At 42.7% G+C, this 12,114-nt stretch overlaps 1 protein-coding gene across 1 annotated transcript in view; it reads left to right on the plus strand.

Moving 5' to 3' along the window:
* The window catches only part of LOC123747625 (putative neural-cadherin 2), a 168,760-nt gene that overhangs the window by 11,731 nt on the left and 144,915 nt on the right, over nt 1-12,114 (plus strand). Inside the window, exon 3 of the mRNA XM_069330398.1 lies at nt 2,440-2,574. Coding sequence (XP_069186499.1) covers nt 2,440-2,574 — 135 coding nt within the window. The remainder of the gene's footprint in view (nt 1-2,439; nt 2,575-12,114) is intronic.

Here is a 12,114-nt window from a genome sequence, read left to right on the forward strand (position 1 = left end):
TGATAGAAACGTATAAAATACTCAGGGGAATTGACAGAGTGGACAGACAGAATGTTCACACGGAATAGCAACACAACGAGGGGACATGGGTGGAAGCTGGAAACTCGTATGAGCCAGAGAGATGTTAGGAAGTTTTATTTCAGTGTGAGAGTAGTGGAAAATGGAATGCACTTATGGAGCAGGTTGTGGAAGCAAATTCTATTCATAATTTTAAAACTAGGTATGATAGGGAAATAGGACCGGAGTCAGTGCTGTAAACAACCGATGGCTCGAAAGGAGGGCTCCAGTAGTCAATGCTCGATCCTGCATAGACAATTAGGTGCGTACAAATAGATGAGTACACTGCAACGTTAAAACACTGTAATAAACTACAACAGTAACACACGGTAACACACTACAACGGTAACACACAGCAACGGTAACACACTACAACTGTTGCACACGGTAACACACTGCAATGGTAATACACTTCAACGGTAACACACTGCAACGGTAACACACGGTAACACACAACGACGGTAATACACTTAGAGTAAAAATGACTAACAATTCAAAGACATTACGAGCAGATCATCAAGTTTGGTTAAGACTAGAAACCAAACTAACGTCGATTGAAATACGGGTAAAAGGGATCGCTGCGTGCATGCTGACCAAGATATTGACTAGACCTAGAATCAGTTCACTTAAAGATATAATCACTGGAGCACTAACTCTGGACAGAAGAGCCTCCAATAGCAACAGGTGGACCCATTGTGCGATAAACACCATCAATACATTCGATATAACAAACACAATCAGTGAAATAGGTGTCGACAAAATACATGCAGACTTTCTTATGCAAGCCCCTTGGGAATCTCTGCCAGCAGACTTTAAGATTATGGTTATTGAAGGAAAAATGAATCAGACAAATCCTCATCTGCTACGTAACATTGCACAGATGCATATAGAAGCAAACATGGCATCCGACAGCTTCACATACTTCACAGATGGATCAGTAGACCAGCAGGGACAAGAAACCGGAGCTGCAGTTAAAGCAGGAAACTCGGTAAATAGTTGGAGGCTCTCAAATGGGTGTTCGACTTTACAAACAGAGATGCTAGACATTCAAAAGGCTTTGGAACATGCTCTTGCTGAACACCGCCAACATGTTATCGTCCATACAGATTCGAGAACCGCCATTAAAACCTTGCAACAAGAACACATATGTGATAACATACATCTGATCACAAATGTCATATCATTAATGCAAACACTCAAAGGACAAGGCCGACGGGTACTTATCAACTGGGTGCCAAGTCATGTGGGAATAATAGGAAATGACATTGCAGACGAAGCTGCAAAACTTGCAAGTAAGAGAAGAAATGTAGACATTTACATACCACAGAGTCTATCACAGATTAAGAAAGTAATTAGAAACAGAGCAATGCAAAAGATGTACAGTGACCACAACACAGCAGTTGCAACATCAGGATCTGCGGATTGGTACAAGAATTCAACCAACTACGAACCACTTAGTTTGATGAAAGGAAGCAGTAGAGCATCAGAAGTGCACTTACATCGCATCAGGCTTGGACACCCATGTGCATGGGAAATAGGCTTACAGGTTCCGGAAGATGAGAGGAAATGTCAACACTGTGGAGAAATGCCCGACAGACCACTGGAACATTATCTAACACAGTGCACAGTTACAAACCCATTAAGAGTTCATCTTAGATTCAACAGAGCAGAAGGCGTTGTTAAACACATATGGCAAAATCTTACTGAAGCGACCATACGAGTAATAAGTACTCATACTCCGCCCAAGTAAAACAGAAACAAGCAACACTTAGTGGGCCAGCCAAAGGTTTAGGGCCCGCGCAGGAATATCCCTGCAAAAAAAAACAAGTTTGGTAACTTGACAGACTAGAAGCAAATAAACGATGTCTTCCACTATGGATTCGGTCTCTCATCAAAGGCCCCGTGCGGATTTGTTCACTTCTATTACTTTTATCAATATACTAGCCGTAATAATATTAAGCTGAGTAGCAGAAGCAACGTCAGCTTTACAACAGAGGACAACCTTACACCTTTCAGTAGATATGGGCGCCTACTTAAAAGCAGAAGAAAATAAACAGACAGTACTGGGAATGAAAGACAAGATCTTCGGGAATACCTTTACAGACCTAAGTGTTGGTGAGTAGAAGGGTTGGAGAAGATATCAAATGATGCTCTACATAAAATATTAGCATAAACAGTCTATGTACTGAAAACATAGTACTCAATCATATTATACATAGTCTCTATTATATTCTCTATGATTTTGTACTCACCAGCACACTGTAATCCACTACCACGTAACTATTCTCCCTCTCCCTCCGTGTCTCACATTCCTTCAACCACCATCTAGCTCTCCATAAGGACTATAATGAGTGTCAGAGGTTGTCTTCCCTCCTGCAGCAGGTGACTGCTACAGACGGCGACGCGGGAGAGTATGGACTCCTGCGGTATAGCCTCTCTGGTGATGGCGCCTCCAGCGGCGAATCAAGGTCCGCTTTCGCCATTGACCCTCTGACGGGGGCCATCCGCTTGCTGAGGGTGAGTTTGTGTTCAGACTTGTGTTTTGAGAGGGTGAATGAAGAATAGAAGAGAGGGGAATTAATATTAACGAAAACAGAGAGAGAAAGGCAGAGGGAGGGATTGACTGGAAGGAAGTGAAATGCTAATGATGACATTTACTTGAATGTAAGGGGTAGAGAGAGTTGGTGGAGGGAAGGAAAGAAAGAGAGAGAGATGAATGGGAAAACGAAGTTAGAGTTGCACAGATAACGAGAAAAAAAGACAGACAACGAAAAAAGGTTAAAAGTAACCACTGTTTGGAGTTAACAATCAGAAACTGTACAAAATAATTCTAGTTTTGTTCAAAATGCCGGCAAATGGGGCAGCCAGAGGCTTGGGGACCGCGGAGGAAACATTCTAAAAATTAATCATCTTTCAAAAGTGACCTCGACCCCTTAGTTAATATGAAATTTCCATTCATTATATTTATCGGACGCAAACACAAGGACCCGTAATGTAGTTACTAGTTACCTCATTACAAGGGCCTAAAAGCTAGTTACTACCAGACTCCAACAAAAGTGCCAGTCGCCGGCTAGCGGAGAGAGAGAGAAACGTGCATGAGACATAGAGATTAGAAATGTCAAATCTTGTTATGAACTGGAATTGATATTGTCATATATTTTAAATTATATTGCGTATATCTTTTTATTTTTAGTATATATATATATATATATATATATATATATATATATATATATATATATATATATATATATATATATATATATATATATATATATTAGTATATTTTGGTAGCAGTCTTTCCTGTAGACATATTTTATTAAATATGACCGAAAAAGTAAGATTAATAATTCTAACACGAATTTTCTCAATCTTTCGTACATTATGCTTCACTGTTCACTGTAAATCAAAAATCACTTCTCCAAAATTCATTTTTATTTCTAGTCTGACGCGACACGGGCGCGTTTCGTAAAACTTATTACATTTTCAAAGACTTCACAAATACACAACTGATTAGAACCCGGATGGTTCTAATTGAGCCCGGATGGGCATATGTATAAGCAAGTAGATGGGGTCGCTATGGGTTCTCCCCTAGGTGTCCTGTTTGCAAACTTCTACATGGGTACCATCGAGCAAAAAGTCTTAGTCGACATGAACTTGAAACCGGCCATATACTGCAGGTATGTTGACGACATTTTTACACAGGTACCTGATGTCAGACATCTGCAGGAGCTGAAGGAGGCATTTGAGCAGAGTTCCATGCTGCGTTTCACTTACGAGACGGAAAAGGATGGGAAGCTGCCTTTTCTAGATGTAACAGTCATGGAAAAGGGCGGAGGTTTCCACACTGCAGTCTACACAAAGGAAACAAACATAGGAATGTGCCTAAATGCCAACAGCGACTGCCCTGACAGGTACAAGAGGAGTGTTGTTAACGCATACGTCGACCGTGCTCTCAGCCACAGCTCAGAATGGAAGCAAGTCGACGAAGAACTCTGTAGGGTAAGGCAGGTTCTAGTCAATAACGGCTTCTCCAATGGTTTCATCGAAGACATCATAAGAAGGAAAGTGAAAAGCCATGCAACCTCTGAAGAGACAACTAACACAACACCTATACCCCTATTAGACTATTTTACAGGAACTTCTTTTCCACAGCTCATAAAACAGAGGAAAGGGTCCTGAAAGATATTGTTAATAGAAACGTTATCCCTACAGACAAAAATCAGAGGATACAACTGACGATTTACTATAAAACCAGAAAAACGGCCAGCCTACTCATGAGAAACTCTCCAGACACGAAACAGAACGCTTTAAAAGAGACTAACGTCGTCTATGCCTTCAAATGCCCACTTGGGGACTGTAAGCTCCAAAAAAACCCAGTATATTGGCAAGACAACAACATCTCTTTCTAGGCGTTTAACGATGCATAAACAACAGGGCTCCATTAAGGAACATATAATCTCTTCCCATAACCAAACCATCGCCAGAGAAATCCTAGTAAACAACACAGAAATCATCGATAGATACAGCGATAGCAGGCGGCTTGACGTTTGCGAGGCACTACACATCAAGAAGTCAACACCAGCAATCAACAGCCAATTATTGCACAACTATATTCTACCCACCTCAAGACTCCGCTCCAATATAGAAGCATCAAGAAATATGGACCAATAGGCTTTCTACAAACACTTCTATTCAATATCCATTGTTTCGTGTTCTGTCTTGTGTTGATACTTTTAATACCCTATTAATATCCTCTAATGCCACATCATCCTTCCCACCTCACTCAAATGTAATGCCACATCACCCTTCCCACCTCACTCAAAAGTAGATATAAAATCAGGGAAATGCAAGTTCTAATCAGTTGTGTATTTGTGAAGTCTTTGAAAATGTAATAAGTTTTACGAAACGCGCCCGTGTCGCGTCAGACTAGAAATAAAAATGAATTTTGGAGAAGTGATTTTTGATTTACCTCCAACAGTGAAGCATAATGTACGAAAGATTGAGAAAATTCGTGTTAGAATTATTAATCTTACTTTTTCGGTCATATTTAATAAAATATATATATATATATATATATATATATTACGTTACGTTGTACGACAACGTTAACAACGTTGTTAACTTGTACGACAAGTTACGTTGTCAGCGATAATTGGCGCAACATATCTATCATATTGTGAGTACATCACACGTGCAATGAGTCAGATTACACGTGTGTGATTCATTCATTATTGTGCAGTGATATACGGGGAATTATACCAGTGTTAGTGTCGCCCTGACCCCCGCCCCCACCCAGCGCCCAGGCCGGGAAGTACCTGCTCTCCCCCTCCTTCCCCACCCCACCACGTCGCCTCCCCACCCACGAGGCCACCTTGCCACCCGCCCATAGAAGCCGGGAGGCTCCCATGTGTGTCTACGCCACCCACCCACCCAATGTATACCCACATATTGTGTAGTGGGTGTATACCCACACTTCGTATAGAGGTGGTATATGTATTACCACTCATCTGAGTAGTAAGTGACCCGGCCAGCTGACTATCCCCCTAGCCTCCAACCGCCGCCCACCCTCCAGTCTCCACCCGCCGTCCACCCCCCACCCCCCCGCCCAGCGCCCACCCAGCGCCAGCCCAGCGCCCGCCCAGCGCCCGCCCAGCGCCAGCCCAGCGCCCGCCCATGTCGCAGCTCTCAACAGACAGCCAGGCTTCTCCACGCCAAGATGAGCCATCAAGCAGGGGTAGACAAGGCAGATGTCAGACGTGTGACAAAGTATGCTATATCCGGTTGAGTGACGATAATGTGCGCTTTCATTACCACAACAGAGCCAGGTGTTTGGGTTCTGGGCGCCCTCCCAGGGAGAACACCAATCAACAGCCCACACCGCCCGTAAGGCAAAACACCTCCCAGACCTTCATTCCCACAGAAAACTTATTAGAAGCTATCAAAGCAACATCAGCCAGAACCTTGCAACACATCCCTAAAGCAGCCCGCCCCCATGCAGCAGCCAAATTATCTGCCCTCCTGAGAAAGGTCAACGACTCTCCTGGAACGACCCAAGCATGGCACAACCTCCTAATGTTTGGCAACATATGTCTAGCCACCCCTGCAAGGAGAGACAAAACCTTAGCTACCTCAGTCATCAAAGCTATAAATGATTTTCCCAGGGAGGACAACCAGGTGCGCCTTCCCACTCGCGCGAGAAACACCCACGGCAGGAAGAGCAACAGTGGCATATCCGAGACATAAAAAATCAAAACATCAGTCACCAAGAAAATAGAAGAAGGAAACACTATTGGCGCAATACGAGTCATCACCAGTGAGGACTCAATTGCCGACAGAGATGCCGCAACAGCTCAAGCCCTAAGGGAGAAACACCCACCCAGGGCTCCGCGTGAGGACGACATTGTACAAGTGGGGGCTACCGGAGCAGAACCTCTCTGGGTGGCTGAATCTGTGGTCCATAAAGCAGCCATGTCCTTCCCTACAGGATCAGCAGGTGGGTTCACAGGACTAAAACCCAACCACCTCAAGCAAATGCTCAACCCTGCACTGGGTGACATTGCAAAGAACCTCTTGGTGGAACTAACTAGATTCACCAACACATGTCTAGCTGGCAACATACCAGCGTCCATAAGACCTATCTTTTTTGGAGCATCTCTCTGTGCTCTAAAGAAAAAGGATGGAGGGATCAGGCCAATAGCTGTGGGCAATTCTCTCCGGCGTCTCGTCGCAAAGGCAGCTGCAAGAACAGTTAGTGATGCAGCGGCCAACATGCTCAAGCCAAAACAGCTCGGGTCCGGCATTCCACAAGGGTGTGAGACGGCAGCCCATGCAGCTCGAGCCTTCATCGCCAACATCACAGACGAAAAGGCCCTTATCAAGCTAGATTTCAAAAATGCCTTCAATTTGGTGCGGAGGGATGCTGTACTCCGTGCGGTTCATAGTCATTTCCCTTCCCTCTACCGTTTTGTACATGCATGCTACAGTATGGATCTTAAGCTACTTTTTGGCGAACATGAAATTGACTCGCGAGAAGGCGTCCAACAGGGTGACCCCCTTGCTCCTCTCCTTTTCTGCTTAGTCATCAAACAAGTCACAGAAGTCCTGTCCAGTGAGCTTAACATCTGTTCTTGGATGATGGTACCCTAGCTGGTTCCCAAGACTCCCTCCTGGAGGACATCAGAAAAATCCAGGAGCAAGGTGCAGTTTTAGGCCTCACCCTGAACCCTTCTAAATGTGAAATAATATGATCCAACCAGGGCATCGTAGAGAGAACAGAGGGTCATCTGCCAAATATCCATAAAACTAAACCTGAAGACAGCACACTCCTAGGAGCTCCCCTGGGGTTGAAAGCTATCGATGAGGTCCTTGATAAGAAAATCGCCGACCTTAAGAGGATGGATGGGAGGATTGAGGATATTGATGCTCATGATGCACTCTACCTCATCACCAGATGTCTGTCCCTCCCCAGGTTAACCTACTTTCTGAGGTGTTCACCATCTTACAGCAGCCAAAAACTAAGTGAGTATGACCGGTTACTGAAATCAATGCTAGAAAAAGTCCTTAATCTCTCTCTTGATGACCTACAGTGGAAACAAGCCTCTCTTCCCATAAGACTTGGGGGCCTCGGAGTTCGAACAGCAACGCAAATCACTGTTCCAGCCTTCCTGTCCTCCTTATCAGCATCCGACGACCTTGTGAAGGAAATTCTACCTGCCCACTTACATCAGCTGGCAGGTGTACATGATCCCAATTTTACACGCTGTGCCACAGAGTGGGCCTCTCCTGCAGGCCCATCACCTCAACCACCATCCCCAAAAGCCCACAAGCAATCCAGCTGGGATGGCCCCATTGTAGACCAAGTTGCTGCAGAGTGCCTGGGTGCTGCAACAACACAACACGACACTGCTCGCCTCACAGCAGTAGCAGCCCCACATGCAGGGGATTTCCTGTTAGTAACCCCAATGTCGGCAACAGGCACGCATCTCACACCACACGCCCTCCGAATTGCTGTGGCCCTCCGCCTTGCTGCCCCAATCCACACCAGATATAGGTGTATTTGCAGCGAGGTGGTGGCTGACAGGTACGGCCACCATGGCCTTCTCTGCCAAAGCACAGGGGGATGGCACTCGAGGTACAGTGAAGTTAACGACATCATCAAGAGGAGCCTCACCACAGCTGGATGCCCAGCTGAAAGAGAGCCCCGTTACCTAACGCCCCGTAGCTCTGATGCTCTTATTGGTCGCCCGGATGGTATCACAATGAACCCCTGGAAGATTGGCAAGCAGTTGGTATGGGACTACACGTGCATATCAACCCTGGCTAACACCTACATTAATCTCAGTGTTGCACAACCAGGTGGCGCTGCCACCCACAGGGAAGCAGCCAAATCCCGTAAGTATAGAGAACTGGATCCCCACTACAATTTTGTCCCCATTGCTTCTGAGACACTCGGCGCCTGGGGTAAAAGTGCTACCAGTTTTTTGAAGGAACTGGGTTCTAGGCTCATTGAAACGACAAGGGACCCAAGAGCTGCCAGCTTTCTTTTCCAGCGCCTGAGCGTGGCGATACAGAGGGGAAATGCGCACTGCATCCAGGGCTCCTGCCCGCCATCTGAGGAGCTGGAGGAACTCGACAACCTATGATAACCATCTTTGTAACTTATATATAACTCCTTTTTTGTAACAAAGTTCAAATAAAGCAAATATATATGTGTACATACAAAAGAATGGGGGTGGTAGTAGAAGAAAATATTAGTGTTCAGTGAGAAACCACAAGGTCTCCTCTGAATACTTTTTATTTTCTCCGAGGCTATGGGTCCCCACATTGGCACCAGAGGTGGTACCCTCACAAATTTTATAATTTTATTTATATATATATATATATATATATATATATATATATATATATATATATATATATATATATATATATATATATATATATATATGAGCCGCTGCCATATTATATATATATATATATATATATATATATATATATATATATATATATATATATAAATAAATATATATATATATATATATATATATATATATATATATATATATATAAATATATATATATATATATATATATATATATATATATATATATATATATATATATATATATATATATATATATATATATTATTAAATATGACCGAAAAAGTAAGATTAATAATTCTAACACGAATTTTCTCAATCTTTCGTACATTACGCTTCACTGTTGGAGGAGCTACAGAAGAACTCTGTAGGGTAAGGCAGGTCCTAGTCAATAACGGCTTCTCCAATGGTTTCATCGAAGACATCATAAGAAGGAAAGTGAAAAGCCATGCAACCTCTGAAGAGACAACTAACACAACACCTATACCCCCTATTAGACTATTTTACAGGAACTTCTTTTCCACAGCTCATAAAACGGAGGAAAGGGTCCTGAAAGATATTGTTAATAGAAACGTTATCCCTACAGACAAAAATCAGAGGATACAACTGACGATTTACCATAAAACCAGAAAAACGACCAGCCTACTCATGAGAAACTCTCCAGACACAAAACAGAACGCTTTAAAAGAGACTAACGTCGTCTATGCCTTCAAATGCCCACTTGGGGACTGTAAGCTCCAAAAAACCCAGTATATAGGCAAGACAACAACATCTCTTTCTAGGCGTTTAACGATGCATAAGCAACAGGGCTCCATTAAGGAACATATAATCTCTTCCCATAACCAAACCATCGCCAGAGAAATCCTAGTAAACAACACAGAAATCATCGATAGATACAGCGATAGCAGGCGGCTTGACGTTTGCGAGGCACTACACATCAAGAAGTCAACACCAGCAATCAACAGCCAATTATTGCACAACTATATTCTACCCACCTCAAGACTCCGCTCCAATATAGAAGCATCAAGAAATATGGACCAATAGGCTTTCTACAAACACTTCTATTCAATACCCATTGTTTCTGTTCTGTCTTGTGTTGATACTTTTAATACCCTATTAATATCCCCTCTTGTTCTGTCTTGTGTTAATGCCACATCACCCCTCCCACCTCACTCAAATGTAGATATAAAATCAGAGATATGTAAGTTCTAATCAGTTGTGTATTTGTGAAGTCTTTGAAAATGTAATAAGTTTTACGAAACGCGCCCGTGTCGCGTCAGACTAGAAATAAAAATGAATTTTGGAGAAGTGATTTTTGATTTACCTCCAACAGTGAAGCGTAATGTACGAAAGATTGAGAAAATTCGTGTTAGAATTATTAATCTTACTTTTTCGGTCATATTTAATAATATATGTCTACAGGAAAGACTGCTACCAAAATATACTAATATATATATATATATATATATATATATATATATATATATATATATATATATATATATATATATATATATATATATATATATATATATATATATATATATATATATATATATATATATATATATATATATATATATATATATATATATATATATATATATATATATATATATATATATATATATATATATATATATATATATATATATATATATATATATATATATATATATATATATATATATATATATATATATATATATATATATATATATATATATATATATATATATATATATATATATATATATATATATATATATATATATGAGCCGCTGCCATATATAATATGGCAGCGGCTCATGCAGCTAGAGCCTACATTGCCAACATTACGGATGAAAAAGCCCTGATAAAGCTGGACTTCAAAAATGCTTTCAATCTGGTTAGCAGGGATGAAGTACTCAGTGCGGTTCATCGCCTTTTTCCTTCCCTCTACCCGTTTGTAAACTCATGCTACAGCAAGAATCTAACTCCACTTTTTGGGGAACATGAAATTGAATCACAAGAAGGTGTCCAACAGGGTGACCCCCTTGCTCCTTTTCTTTTCTGCCTAGTCATCAAAGAAGTCACTTATAACTTGTCCAGTGAGCTCAACATTTGGTTTTTGGACGATGGTACTCCAGCCAGCTCCCCAGCCTCACTCTTGGACGACATAAGAATAATCCAGGAGCAAGGAGCAAGCCTAGGTCTCACCCTGAACCCTTCCAAGTGCGAAATAACCTCCACCAACCAGCACATAATAGAGCAAATAAAAGTTGTTTTGCCTGACATTCATAAAATCAACCCTGAGCACAGCACACTCCTAGGTGCTCCTCTTGGAAGGAATGCCATCGACGAGGTCCTTGGTAAGATCACTGACCTGAAGAGGATGAACGAGAGGATTGAAGACATCGATGCTCATGATGCACTTTACCTCATCACCAGATGCTTGTCCCCTCCCCAGGCTGACCTACTTTCTAAGATGTTCGCCATCTTTCAACACTATTAAATTAGAAGAGTACGACAGCTTGCTGAAATCAACACTAGAAAAAACCCTCAATCTTTCCCTCAGCGACTTACAGTGGAAAGAGGCCTCCCTTCCTGTCAGACTCGGGGGCCTTGGCGTGCGCTCAGCAACACAAATTGTTGTACCAGCATTCCTGTCCTCTTCAGTGGGGTCTGACAACTTGGTGAAGGAAATCCTACCTGAGCACCTAGTTCAACAGGCAGGGGTACATGATCCCAGCTTCACAGACTGCACAACCAAATGGGTCTCTCTCGCAGGACCAGCACCCCAACCACCGCCTTCTGAAGCCCATAAGCAATCCAGCTCGGTCAGCAATCCCCATTGCCGACCAAGAAGCTGCGACTTTGTTGGAAGCTACGACAACACCACATGACACTGCCAGACATAGAGCTGTAGCAGCTTCCCATGCAGGTGATTTCCTATTAGCAATCCCAATGTTAGCAACCGGCACCCGTCTCACACCGCAGGCCATCCGAATTGCCGTGGCTCTCAGCCTCGCTGCCCCAATCCACACCGAATACAGGTGTATTTGCGGCGAGGCAGAGGCCGACAGGTACAAACGGCATGGCCTTCTCTGCCAAAAGACAGGAGGATGGCATGCAAGACACGGCGAGGTCAATGACATTATTAAGAGAAGCCTTACCACAGCCGATTGTCCAG

This window comes from Procambarus clarkii, chromosome 24 (genome assembly GCF_040958095.1).
Source record: "Procambarus clarkii isolate CNS0578487 chromosome 24, FALCON_Pclarkii_2.0, whole genome shotgun sequence".
Lineage (NCBI taxonomy): Eukaryota > Metazoa > Arthropoda > Malacostraca > Decapoda > Cambaridae > Procambarus > Procambarus clarkii.